This window comes from Pelophylax lessonae (assembly GCF_965119305.1).
Source record: "Pelophylax lessonae genome assembly, chromosome: 1".
Classification (NCBI taxonomy): domain Eukaryota; kingdom Metazoa; phylum Chordata; class Amphibia; order Anura; family Ranidae; genus Pelophylax; species Pelophylax lessonae.
In genome coordinates this window covers 272,494,772-272,509,284 of record NC_138768.1, presented here as the reverse complement: position 1 = coordinate 272,509,284, position 14,513 = coordinate 272,494,772, and the positions used below count along the sequence as shown (strand labels likewise).

At 44.3% G+C, this 14,513-nt stretch overlaps 1 protein-coding gene across 2 annotated transcripts in view; it reads left to right on the top strand.

The window, feature by feature from the left end:
* Positions 1-14,513, top strand: part of GGT1 (gamma-glutamyltransferase 1) — a 247,420-nt gene that overhangs the window by 23,093 nt on the left and 209,814 nt on the right. Inside the window, exon 1 of one of the 2 annotated variants that reach the window (XM_082255907.1) lies at positions 12,965-13,056. The exons of the other annotated variant lie outside the window; for it this stretch is intronic. Coding sequence (XP_082112033.1) covers positions 12,980-13,056 — 77 coding nt within the window. The 5' untranslated portion in view covers positions 12,965-12,979. Of the gene's footprint in view, positions 1-12,964; positions 13,057-14,513 lie in introns of those variants that run through there. 2 annotated transcript variants of the gene reach the window in all.

Genomic DNA, 14,513 nt, shown 5'->3' with positions numbered 1-14,513 from the left:
TGAGGAAAACGGAGTCCGCCAACAGACTCCCATGTGTGAAAGGGGCCCTAATGTTCCAAAGGAAACAGCTGCAACCACTCTTGTGATTGAAATAGTCTCCTTTACTCCAATAGACACTCCATTCATGTAATCCCTCATTCCATGATATGGATGCAGGACATGGTATATAGTCTATAAAGAGATATAGTAAGCAATGCTCATCATTTGGAGAAAAAGAAACTAGTCCATAGATGCATGCATACAATCCCACATTTCCTATATGATTATGTCCATGAGAGACTCGTGTAGTCTCCGAAAGGGTGAAATGGATATATCCATTCATCACAGTCCTATTTTTGGAGACCAAGCCCACTGTTTATCTTGATGATTAATAAGAATCCAACACTCTCATAGTATGAGCATACAACATAGCATATAGTCTCTTAGGAAAAAATGTGGTAAATAATACTCATCATCTGGTGAAAAGAGAATGATTTCCTCAATCCCATTCATTTGAGAATAAAGGTTCCACAGAGAGTTCCATAAACTTCCAAAGGCTTTGTTTGTTCACAACTCCTGAAACAAAGTCAGGTTGTTGTTTGCCTGTACACCTGGCCATCCCTTCAACTTCATCTTTTCCAAACGTGTCACGCAGCCACGATTCCACAAATTCTGTAGGGTCTCTGCCCTCTACTTTTTCCGGTAATCCCATTATACGCACATTATTGTGTCACAGTCTGTTTTCAATATCAGCAGTTTTATCTTTATTTTCATGTGCTAGACGAGCAGTGAAGCGGGATTCATTTATCAGAGTCGGTATCTGGTCTTCTGTGTCGCCAATGCGACTTTCTGCAGCCGTGGTTCGTTCACAGATTTTATGTAAATCCTGGCGCAGGAGTGCCACTTCATCAGTCAGACCCCCTAATCTGTCTTTGACAGTATTGACTGACGCTGTCCACTTGTGTACTGCCTGTAGAATCTGGCTTAAAGTTGGCTGATCTTCCCCCTCTTGCATGTCCTCTATGTCTGCCTGCTGGTCTGAATCAGGCAGTAACATGGCATCTGCTCCTAGGCCTTGTGCAGGATCAGGCTTCAGTATTACCATTTAACCATTGAGAACACTCTCCTTCTACTTTTTCCTGCCCCTGCATCTCAGTCAGCTTTTTGGTGTATAAAAGGATGTCCCCTGTATTGTCCTTACCTGAAGGACAGCTGGTTTTACTTTTTGTACATGTGTCTTTAGGCTTCTTTGTGCCCCCCGTGCTGGGCTGTGGAGTTCTGGCGCCATGTTGGTCAGTGGAGGCCATCGTGCCGTCGTTATCTTCTCCTCCCCGTCCAATAACAGCTCTAAAGTATGCAGCCCGATATATCCCCGTGCTCTAGAGGCTCGGTCCGGCCGGGGAAAGGATGATTTATGGCGCTTTTCCACTGCATGGAACCGAACGGTTCGGCTCACTTTTGTGCTTTTCCACTGCTGGTACCGCATGGTACGGTGTAGGAACGGTTCGGTACGGTACGGTATGGCGGCCCTTTTCCACTGCAATGAACCAAACGGTACGGCTCTCAAAAACAGTACCACCTCGATTGTGGTTCCAAGAGGTACCATACCGGTACCATATCCCACAATCCTTTGCATGCAGTCACTACTAGCCACTGATTGGTCAGAGAATCATTGTTATCCCAGACACTTAACTTTAGTGCTACTTTAGTGGAAAAGCAAACCATACCGTACCGTACCGAACCGTTCCAACACCGTACCATGCGGTACCAGCAGTGGAAAAGCAAACCGGGCCAAGCAGGGCCAAGCAGGGCCGAGTAGAGCCGAGCCGGTACTTGCAGTGGAAAAGTGCCAATAGAGGATTCTCTGTGGGAGCCACGTGAGACCGCTCTGCTCACATGCCCTGCTCGGCCACACCCCCCGTTTTCCATTTATTTAGTTTACTTATTTTTCTATTGGTTGAACAACTACAGGGATTGGGGACCTTATTGTTGCTTATTTTTTTTCAACCTATGTAACATGCCCTATAAAATAAAAAGAGTGAATGTTTAGACAAAAAAGTGACCGTGCATGCATGGCAGTAATGAGCAAAACCATAAATCATACAAAAAAAGGTAACAATGAAGTATTTGGGAATTGATCACTAAGACATAAACCACAATTATTGAAATAATAATAATAAAAGATATTATAAATAAATTATATAAAGAAAAAAATTATATAAAGGTATAAAGATGTTGCACTGACAAATCTCCTGAATCAGTGCGCCAATATATATTCCACAAACAGCTACAAAAGTAAAAATATCCCCATAACTTCCCCAAACGTATTCCATTTAATTAATTATGGTTTATGTTTTAGTGATTGATTCACAAATACTTTAATAATACCTTTTATTGTATGATTTATGGTCATTTATTGTTTAGGTCCATTATGTTTACAGGCGGTCCCCAGGTTACAAACCTCCGACTTACAAATGACTCATACTTACGAACGGATAGAGACAACAGGAAGTAATTTATTTTCTAGTTTTATTATCTAGTTCCGTTATTAGTATGTGTTGATTTAAGAGACACCTGTATATATATTTTCATGAACTAATAAGGATTCGCAGTGTTGGCACCCTTGAAGCGCAGTACCCCCCGCATATGTTGATTATTCTAAACTGTTTAAGGTACCAGTTATTGTACATGCAGCATCAGGGGTAGATTTTTTTAATATTTTAATATACCACACCATGATAGCGCATGAACCACCCTCCTTTACAGTAAATATTTTTTTCGATACAGGGGTGATACCCCCTCCCTATGCTATCCAAAAACAAAAAAATTATTCTTTTGGCTAGAGCTAAACTTAATATATGTACCTGTTCCGACTTACAAACAAATTCGACTTAAGAACAAACCTACAGTCCCTATCCTATTTGTAATCCAGGGACCGCCTGTATTTGCAGATAATAACTGGTGCATCAGATAGTAGTACTGTCTGTTTAAACATTCACTTCTTTGTAATTTGTTACGCCTCTTAACTATGTGCATGCTCTTGTTTAGAATTAAAATCTTACTATGTGGCCAAAGCCACACTGACTCACATGGCTTTGTGCCTCTCACACTCTGATTGTACAGTATGTTACGATGCTGGGAAGAACTGCATGTGAGATTGTAGTTCTATTAGAAACGTATTTAGCAAAAAAAAAAAAAAACTTTTATATCACTTTAAGTCTATGATGATCTACCAAGATAGATGCTTCTCCATCTTTGGATCACCTACTTTTCTCTAGTTTTTTGTCATGTATTCATATTTTATTCATCAAGTATACAACTTGACATTTAGCAACCTTATTTGCCACAGACATCCCAACCTGCAAAAACTCATTTCAGGGAGGTTTTACCCCGCGCCGCCCCGACCGCCCCCCTGCTTCTGCACGGTGCCAATTTGAAAACCCCCCTCCAGCGGTGCCTCTCCAGGGACAGCACAGAGTCACTTCTCAGCTAAGGCTCTGGTGCAGCCCGGGAGCATTCATCTGCTTGTCCCCAGGGGAGCCAGAGTACGGGAGTCGGCTAGGGTCCTGGAGCGGCTGGTGTCCCTTCATGTGTCCCCGTTACTGGGGGTGCTCTGTGTTTCAGCGGACAGAGAGATCAGCAGGCTGTGGGAGGATGATTGCAGCTCCAGGGCCGACAGTGTGGTGAGAGAGAAGCGGGTTTCCGCGGCTTCCCAGCGGGGGGAGAGCATGGCTGGTGACTGGCTGCAGCAGGTCTGGGCTCCATAAGACGATTGCGGTGGATGACATCAGCGGTGGTTGGGCTGTGTGTCCCAGCCAGCATGCAGTGGAGGGCCAGAGCCTGGACAGTTCATCAACGCTCCTTTCTGCAGCTATGGGGGTGAGAGCAGTGATGTGAGCATGACGGGTGATTGGCAGCGAAGGATGTGTCTGCAGCGGCTGGGGGATCTGGGGACCCTGGACAGCCTGGTAAGTAGCTGTTTCTCTTTTCCTGCTATAGCTTTGCCTGGGCAGTGGGGTCTGGGGGACTGAAGGGGTTAGGGGGTCGCAACGGTCGCAAGCCCTTGTGGGGTGTGGTATGGTCAGTGCTTATGCTGGGGTGGCTGCTTGGGGCAGTGGCAGGCTCAAGTTGTTGGCTAGTCTTAGAGCAGTCTGTTACAGTGGGGGTCCTCCTCTGGGGCTGCAGCCCCCTGTGGCTTAGGTTCCTCAGGGACAGTGGTTACCATAGTGGGAATTCCCCTTTGGCTGGAGTTTCTGGAATTCTCATCCGAGCGTCAAAACCTTTTGAAGGAAGGACATTTGTAAACACCGCCAAGAATTGTGCAGGCACCAGGATTTCCATCAGTGTGTCCTCTCCGAGCCGACATCTCGGTCCCGGAAGTAGATGGTGACCCTGGATGATGCCTGAACAAAGATGGTGCCATCCTTCTGGAGAGGAGATGGAGGTGAGGAGATGGAGGCATTTGGGGGGCTTTAGAGGTTGGGATCCAATACTTTGGAACCATCTGGTTATTGTTGGCTGTTTAGTGAGGGCATAGGTCTGTTTGGCTCAATGAGCCGATTTAAGCTGGAGTGCTCTGGCTGTGGGGTTTCCTCTCTTTTTTCGTTCTAATACGAGAAACCCGCGCCTCCTAATTGAATAACAGCAGCTAGCATCAGTTACTAGTAGGTATTAAATCAATGGTGCATAAACACTCAGTGGTGGCAGACTCTCAGTTTGCAATCTGTGATTGTTACCATGGACAATTTAGTATCATCGCTGCATTTTATTCACATCTATTTTTTTTCTCGTTGGTTGGTAGAATTTAGGGATGATGGGGAATTTGGATCTGCGTTGTGGGAATTTGGCTAGGGAGGTTGCTTTGGGCACGGGGTGGTCCGTGTTTTGTTTCCTCCACGGTGTTGGATATTGTGTGGTTTCTCCTTTGGGGGGTCACCGCCCTCCCCCCCCCCATACACACCTGTCTTATCCCAGTGGTGGGTTGGTCGAGGGACGCTTGATGGATCGTGTTAGGTGGCCATACGTCCTTCGCTGTGGCGGTGCGTTGGGTCCTGCATTATGATCAGGGAGCCATGGAATAAAACACTGGCAGTGCCTCTGCTTTTTGGTTACTGCCTGGGTATCCTGGCAGTCTCCCTTTATAATTGGGGGACATGGCATGGTTCTGTTTGTTCAGTTGTTTTGTTTTTAATTTTCTTGATTGCTGACTGCCCATGGGGAGTTCCCTTTCTTGTTCGAGGTTCAAAATGTTTTTGTTTTCTGCATTGGTGGGTGTCTGTTGTTTACACTACTTGGCTGATTTCTTGTGTACAGGCCCTGCTGGTTCTACTGGTTGCATGGTGCTGTTGGCTACTGTTCGGTCCGTTGTTCCGCTGGTTCCTAAAGGGACAGGGGTCCTTCCTTGGTGCTTAGCCTCTTAGGGATTCTGTCTGATGCTTTGGCAATGTGGGGTGTGCTTATGGATGATACACTGGTGGGTTTGAATTCTGAGGTGGTGTTGGCTCAGCGGCATTTACGATTGCCTTGGCGGCAGCTGCAGTCAGTCTTGGTTATTCTCTTATGCCTGCCCTGTCGTGCTTAGGGACAGGTTTTTCCAATAATTGTTTTTAACTTGCTATTGAGGGCGCTTTGGCGCATGGTCATGGTATTACCTTAAACGGGATGGTGGGGATTACGTTTGGGTCTAAGGGAATTCTTTTCTCTAACCCTAGTTAGATAGTAGGTTGTTGTGGCTGGCGGATGCCATGTGTTGTTTTTTGTTATAAGCTTTGTGTCGCCATTGGCTCTACAGGTTCTGGTACGCATTCTGTGTCAGTGTAAGGCAGGTCATTGGCAGCCGCCATGGTGGGGAGGCTGTGTTTACTGAAAAATTGTGTTTTGTTTGTTTACTATGGTTCTCCATACTATGGTTCTTTGGTCCTGTGGGGTTTTCTGTTTCATTGTAACAGGTTCGTTTCTCTGTGACACTTTGAGGGTTATAGTGAACAACGGCATGTCTGTGTCGTTTTTCTCTGGCGGTCCAGTCAGCTTCGCCTTTGGGTTTGGCATTGTTGGCATTTTAATTCTTTGTTTATGCAGTCCTTGTTACTGGTTGTACTAATTCCCGATTGCTGCTCTTTCTTGGTTTCCAGGTACAATTCTCGGTACCTGGGGTACCTGAGAGTTCCTAGGCCATATTGGTGGTTTAGCCTTTGCAGTGCAGTAATGCTTATGCTGCTATGTTCGGGAGATGGCCATGTGGTCGTTACCTCTCCGGAGGTGGGAAGCAGATTTGGGTTCGGTTCATATGTTGGGTGGGTCCGCAGGTCGGGCAGTGTGTTCTTCAAACAAGGGGTTAAATAGTTGGTGGTTCGTTATTGGGCATTATGGTTTTGGGAGCTTTCAGTGTCAGCCTGCCCTTGCGAATTGGTGGATTTTTCTTTCCTTTCTTTGTTTCATTTGTTTCTGATGTTGGGTCGATGGGACAGGAAAAGGATTTTAGTTTTGGGCAAAGTGGGACCAGGCTCAGTGGTTGTGGGTCTTCTAGGCGAGGCCTGTGTCATTTTATTTATTTGTTCATTTCCCGGAATAAGATCATTTTCCCTGGTCGGTTCATCTTCTTAGGGAGGTGTATTCCTGAGGGCCTTGGTGTTGGCCTTCCTTTGAGCTTGTATGTTGGGTGAGCTGGTTTGTTTTCATGATTTAAGGCATACAGTTTCCGGGTGGTTACGTTCGGTGTCATCTTGGTTGGTGTGTTGGTTTCTGTGTTTACAGACTGACAAGGTGTGAGTGTAGTTGGTGGGTGAGTGCTCCTTCTCTCCACACAGTTTGGGCTGTTGCCTGCTCTTAGTAGTGGGATAGGGCACTCTCCTTCTTCATTAGGACGTTTGGTGCTGTCTCAATCACACTTTTTATGGTTTGGATGGTTTATTGATTTTGGTTTGCGCACCTTAGGGTGTGTTTAAAGGCATCGGCTGAGGGTGTTTTGGGGTTCTCCTGTGTTTGTTCACCCTCACTTGTTTCTTGGTTTACCTGAGTATGTCTATGCCTTGTTTGACTTGTGTGTTTTGTTTTACTGTTTGTCACTCCTTTTCGTGCATCCCTGGGGTGATAAGTCTGGGTTCCTTACTGGTGCTTCCTACTAAATCTATAGCGGGGGCTCTCCTACGTGTAGTAGGGTGTGCTGGGTTTCAGTCGCCTGGCATATCGGAAGGCGACTGGGCATTCCAAGTGGGAGGATACACTGCAATTGATTAGGATGCCTGGCTTAGGTTGGGTTGGGTCATTGCCATGGGCGAGTGTTATCCTCAATTGGATTGGGCCCATTGGTGTGGCAGGACACGCCGGGGAGATGTTGTGTGGGGTTTAGATCTAGGTATAAGCTTGTTTATTGCAATAAATTAACTTGCACCTTGCACTTGCTGTCCAGGGTTGACACTTGTTGGTCTGAGATGGGCGTTGTTACTCACTGGCGTATGGGCGGTCTATGGGGAGCCTGACCGTGGCTCAGGTTTAGGTCGATGTGGGGTGTCCTGGTTGTTGTCCGGGCTGGCGGTTTTCTGGGTGGTTTCAACGTTGGGAGTTGAATTGTGGGGGGTACTGATGTGGTGATGGGTTTTACTTGGATACTGTGGGTATTAGGTGGTGGCGTTGGTGTGCAGGCTGGTTTTTCAGAGAGCCCTGCAGGTTTGTGGGGCCGTACAAACATAAGGTGTCATGTTTGTGCGGTGGTGGCGGGGTACAAGGTCCTGGTAGGTTAGTATGGTGCAAACTTATACTTGGTAGGGACCCGTCTGAGGTACGGCTCCCAGATGGTGCAAACTTATACTTGGTAGGGACCCATCTGAGGTACTGCTCCCTGATGGTGCAAACTTATACTTGGTAGGGACCCGTCTGAGGTACGGCTCCCAGTAGTTGGTATGTTGGTACCTGCGACTGGTTGTCTCCGAGCCGGTGCTGTGGCGGCTGGAGGCCTAATTAAGTCGGACGCAGGTACCTCCTTCTTTGATGCCTACCGGGACCTTGAGGCTCCAGTAAAAAACTGGGTTTAACGTGTTATTTACCTGTTATGTATACAGTTTGTTAATAAAAGGCTGCTATGGCCATTTAACTTCAACCTGTGGTCATGTGGTTATTTATAATGGAGGAGGAGAGTGATGGTCAGAGCAGTATGGAGACAAATCATCTTTAATCCCCTAGTCAAGAGAGGCCCGGAGTAAAGGAGAGAAGAGACATGGACGGAGGGCCGGCATGACAGGGGTTAAAGGGGTTTGGGACAAGGAGGAGTTTTCAGCCCAGTACAATAGAAAATATAAGTGGTGGGACTTTTAATTCCTGTTTTGGCCAGGAAAGGGTGGAGCTACAGGGAGAGGTCAAGCTAGGGTCCTCAGGAAGTCTTCAGTCAGAGGAAAGCTGCATTGGAGAATATCTCCCACCCTCCCTCCAATTTTCTTGTTTTTTCTTGTTTTTTCTGACTTTTGGTCGTGCGGTCCACCGCCCTTGTTTTTGTTTTAACAGAGGCTTTCTTCTTTTGGGGTGGTTCTTTGTCATGGCAGCAAGCGGGGTACAAGGTCCTGGTAGGTTAGTATGGTGCAAACTTATACTTGGTAGGGGCCCGTCAGAGGTACGGCTCCCAGATGGTGCAAACTTATACTTGGTAGGGACCCGTCTGAGGTACGGCTCCCTGATGGTGCAACTTATACTTGGTAGGGACCCGCATGAGGTACGGCTCCCAGTAGTTGGTATGTTGGTACCTGCGACTGGTTGTCTCCGAGCCGGTGCTGTGGCGGCTGGAGGCCTAATTAAGTCGGACGCAGGTACCTCCTTCTTTGATGCCTACCGGGACCTTGAGGCTCCAGTGAAAAACTGGGTTTAACGTGTTAATTACCTGTTATGTGTACAGTTTGTTAATAAAAGGCTGCTATGGCCATTTAACTCCAACCTGTGGTCATGTGGTTATTTATAATGGAGGAGGAGAGTGATGGTCAGAGCAGTATGGAGACAAATCATCTTTAATCCCCTAGTCAAGTGTATCTAGGCTGGCTTAAAAAATTAGGGACATCTAGTAAGAACTTTATTCCACTACACATAGCTCTGTATCTTCTACAATCACAGAAATATTTTTCTTTTGGGAGAATTATGAAACTGTGCCATAACAGATTAGAATGGGAGTGCAAATGATGCTGCATGTACCAGTAGTTAGTATAATAATAATAGCTAGTACCTAGCAGGCATGTAATACCTGATGACAGTGCAGCCTGTGAGGAGGACATAGGAGGCAGGGACGCTCGCTCGGGTCTCCTGCAGCAGCCTGCAACACGGCGAGGCCAAGCGGCTAGGGATGACATCAGCGGCTAGACAGGAGGCGGAAAAAGAGGGCACGGCTAACGCCCACGTCTCCTTTTTCAAAGCAGTCCAACTTGCCGTAAGGGGAGGCAGAGCGTGGCACGCCGGATGACCTTTTCCACCAATCGCGCTCAAGCCGGTCTGTGCATCGATGCAGAATCCCGGACGGGTAAATTGCGATGCATCGATGCAATGATTACATTTAGCACCCCTAGTATAGACACATAGGGGTTTATTTACTAAAGCTAGACAGGGCAAAATAAGTCACAATTCTGAAGAGAAACCAATCCACTTCCAGGATTTATTGCTAAAGCTTATATAAACAAGCTGAGGTTAGAAGCTGATTGGTTTCTCTGCAGAATTGTGACTGGTTTTACCCTCTCTAGCTTTAGTAAATAAACCCCATACCTCTCAACGTTTTGAAATGGGAATAAGGCACACCTATTTGCAAAAGTATGTAGGCATAGGACACACCCTCTGCCGCACCCCCTTAAAGGGGAGAATTATACAAAAATTATTGGTTAAACCCACAAGTGCTTTTTTTTAACCACTACTATTTCTTTATATTGGCTTTTGAAATGTACAAATTCAGCAATTTAGAAATTGGATGAAAGGTTTAGCACTGGGAAACATTTTTATAAATATAAAAAGTACATTTTATATAAAACTATATAGATCAGACCACAATGAGCGACAAATGAGGAGGAAAGAGGGACAGAGTGACTTTGTTCCAAATCAGGGACAGTCCCTTGAAATCAGGGACAGTTGGGAGCTATGTAGACATGTTTGTTATTTATTTTATTTTTTTCTTAAAAATCACTTTAAAGCGGAGTTCCGGCCTATTTTGCAACTTTAGTGATTTCTGGAGTGCTCGCTATGCTGATCAACAATTGGGCATTTTCAATTTTTTTCGGGGGTCCCTTACCTTATTTTCAGAGCATTTTTCATTGTAGCTTCCTCCTCCCCCCCCCCCCTGTGGCCACAGCCACCGACATCACTTCCGCCTTTGCATTGCATCCTGAGAGCTGTTTGTCATCACTCCCAGGAGGCTGGAATCAGGAAGAACTCCCAGAACACTCCCTGGAATCAGGAAGAAGGACACAGCAGATTACACTGCGGCTTCAGATGCCCACATCCAAGATGACCGCGCTCAGACAGTGTTTTTAAAAGTAAGATTTTGACTAAAATCCAATACTATACACCTTGTAAGTATGAGAATAGTAGTTTTGTAAAGGGCGATGGATTAGTATTATAGGGGTATTTTTAATTGAGAAAGGTATTTGAGGCCGGAACTCCGCTTTAACTCCCTAAATAAACAAAAACAAAGCAAAAATTCCTTGGACTGATTCTTGAGTCTGAGAGCCCATTCACACTAGCGCGACTTGTGAGGCGACTTGTGTGCCCTCAAGTCGCCCCAAGTCGCTTGACATAACAAAAGCAATGTTAATCAATGAGTGCCGTCTTAATTGGTGTTAGCTCAATTCTCGTCAGGAGGCAATCACGATGATATACAGCCCGTCAGTTGCTAACCCCCCAATAGATAGTGAATTCTCTCTCGTCTGGCCGGGAGTTATGACGACACATAGCACTCAAACTTAGTGCAGTCACAACTGATTTTATTGCACGTGTAGCTCATATTTAAGGCATGTTTAAGCGGGAAAAAAACTGCTTCAACTGGTTTACAATTCATCAGTCAAATTAACAATAGCACATCTCAGACAGGACAGTACATGAAAGGGCCTTTTGCTTTCGCCATGCATCTGTGTCAATATGAGGTGTTTTGTTGTAGTCGGACCGTCTGTGTTCAGCTTGTCTGTGTTAATGTAAGCAATTGTCAATTGTTTATGGGTGGCGTCAGCAATCTTTATGCAACATGTCTTTTAATCTAAATGCTAAGCCTTAACTCGTTAAGTGTCTGAATGAATGAATGGAAAAGTGTTGAACATGTCAATGTCTTTTCATTTATATGCAAAATACAGCTGTCTGCTGTCCAGGGTGTTATGAATGAGTGCTAGTCTGGCTCGTTAAATCTGTAATTGCAGGGGGCCACCTTCCATCGTAGAATGAGCCCTAACAAAATGTAATATGAAATATAATTTCTGTAAGGCACGTTGATACACTCTTTCAATTGGCACTACTGAAGTCGCTCCCACTTCAGAAAAGGGTCCTGTACTACTTTCAGGCGACTTGTGATTCGACTTGTCCCATATACTTCAATGGGAGTCGCCTCCTTGTCTTATTTGAAGCGACTTGTGATCCGACTTTCCATAAAAATGGTCCTGAACAAGAAAAAAAGAGCATTTTTCTTATAATTTTTATTAGCATATGAATATGTCTTCTCTCCACCTGGCCGTTTTTCTTGCAGGCATTTATCGGGCATTTTTTGGGGCAGGCATGACTTTTTTTGGATTTAGTGTCTAGGGGGTCTAAAAAGTGTCCCTGTGAAGTTTCATCTCTGTAGCATGTCCAGAACCAGAAAAAAAAAGCATTTTTCTTATCATTTTTATTAGCACATGAATATGGCTTCTCTCCACCTGGCCGTTTTTCTTGCAGGCATTTTATTGGGCATTTTTGGAGGCAGGCACTGGAGGCAGGCATGTCTTTTTTGGATTTAGCGTCTGGGGTGTCTAAAAAGTGTACCTGTGAAGTTCCAGCTCTGTAGCATGTCCAGAAATTCACAGGGACACTTTTTAGAACCCCCAGACACTAAATCCAAAAAAAGTCATGCCTGCCTCCAATAATGATCGATAAATGCCTGCAAGACAAACGCCCAGGTGGAGAGGAGCCATATGCCTGTGCTACTAAAAATTCTAAGAAAAATGCTCTGTTTTTTTCTGTTTCTGGACAACCAGAAAAAAAGATCATTTGTCTTCAATGGGAGTCACCTCCAAGTAGGATCCTTATCTTATTTTAGGCGTCTGTGAAGAGACTTTACAGGAAAGGGAAATTAGGTCACAACACATCATATTCTGATTGGCCAAATACAAAGTCGTACAAAGTCGTCTATGATATAAGTCGCGTAAAATAATTCACAAGTCACGCTGAAGTCGCGCTAAAGTCGCGCTAAAAAGTCGCCCCTTATGAGGCGACTTAGAGGTCGCGGCAGTGTGAAACGGCTCTGAATGAAAGCTTGGCTGTGTGTAAAGGGGAAGGCCCAGTGAGTAGGCGCTACATTGAGGTATGTTGGTCTTGTCATATAATGCCCTATCTTAGAAAGGGTTCACCTGTGACTATGTGATTTAGAGAGATATTGATTTTATTACTTCCATGTATGAAGCTTTACCCCTTCTATTCTTTCTTAATGATAAAATAAAATATTTATACTGTAAATGTATATACGTATGGCAGAACTATACCCACTTAAGACCTTGTAGCACTAAAATGCCCAGATGTGTAATGTGTATAGCTGAATTCCTTTTTGCTGTAAAAAAAAAAAATATATATATATTTGCACATTCTAAATAATTTTGTGAAAAGTCAACTATTGTGTTTTAAAAGTTAAAAATGTATTTTCTTGGGTTAGCACACCTGTTTCCTTTATCTAGAATGCTGCAGAGCAAACAAAGTCTGAATTGTCTGTATAGAGTTTCTGATCCTGCGGAAAGAGGAAAGTTCATTATACCTCTCCCTGCCCCGTCTCCTCCTCTTAGTAAATTATAACCAGCCTCTGTCAGCTATGGATCAGCAGGGAGAAGAACTTGCCACACTCTCTTCATCTCAGCAGCAAAATTACCGCAGATCCACACCTGGAAGGTAAGGAAAAAGGTTATTACTAAACACAAGAAGGCAAAATGTGGATTTTTGCTTTACTGTAGTTTATTAATCCCTCTAAAGTTCTAAAGTTCTCTAAAAGCGCACTAAATATTTTAACTAGTAAAGAGAAAGTCTGTGTAAAAGCTGCTTGTAAAAGCTGGACTGTGGCTGTAAAGTTGACTTTAATTGAAGACACATATCCTGCACTTTTACCCTGTTAGTAACAGGCTGCTAATCAGCTGGGTCATATATGAGGCTGGATGCTGTACTGTACTGATCATTCACTGTATAGACACCTCTGTAGCTCAGCAGAAGCATTGTATACTTAGGCTTTCCGCCTTGGTTAAACAAAGTCCTTCTGATTGTATTTTGTGGATCCTGTTGAGGTTGAGGAAGGGTAAGCTGTAACCAAGACTGCCAATCAACAAAATCATTGCTAGGCTAATTCCAAGCATTTGACTGCAGCTTTTAGATAAAAAAATCAGGAGATCAAAGATAAGTAAATAAAGAGATCAAGAGAGTTAAAGCTGACTGTGTACTGGTAGATTTCACTTGTAAGAACATTCCTATGAAAAAGTTTCATCAACACACATTCCATGAGATAATAAACGTACCGAGACCTGAAGAAAATCTTTGTTTATTAATGCTTTCTAGGTATACCGTTTTTGTTTTTTTTTACCACCGTAGCTAAGATAATTTTCTTGTACATTATGTTTTTCATGGTAAATAATGAAAATGTTCTGTACTACCTCTGAGGTTCAAGTCAGACAGGCAGCTTTTATTTGCATCCAACCATTCAAAAATTCTGTTCAAAATGTTCTAATCTGTAACTAAGGGGAGTAATTGTATAAAAACAGCTGCTTTTTGTCTGTTGAAACAACATGTAAATATGTTTTGTGTTAATGGGGCAAAATCAAATGTTCACAGGTTTTGTTCTATGCAGATCGAATGTGTTTAACCACTTGCCTACTGGGCACTTAAACCCCCCTCCTGCCCAGACCAATTTTCAGCTTTCAGCGCTGTCGCACTTTGAATGACTATTGAGCGGTCATGCTACACTGTACCCAAATTAAATTTTTATCATTTTTTTCAAACAAATAGAGCTTTCTTTTGGTGGTATTTAATCACTACTGGGGTTTTTTTATTTTTTGCTGAACAAACAAAAAAAAATTTTTTAAAAGAAAAACAAAAAACTGTTTTTATAGTTTGTTATAAAATTTTGCAAACAGGTAATTTTTCTCCTTCATTGATGTGCGCTGATGAGGTGGCACTGAAGGGCCCTGATAAGCACTGGTAGGCTGAACTGATGGGCACTGATAGGCTGCACTGTTGGGCACTGATAGGCTGCACTGATGGGCACTGAGGGGCCCTGTTAGGCATTGGTAAGCTGCACTGATGGGCACTGATAGGCGACACTGATGGGCACTGATCACAGAGGGAGCCCGGCGCGCTCCGCA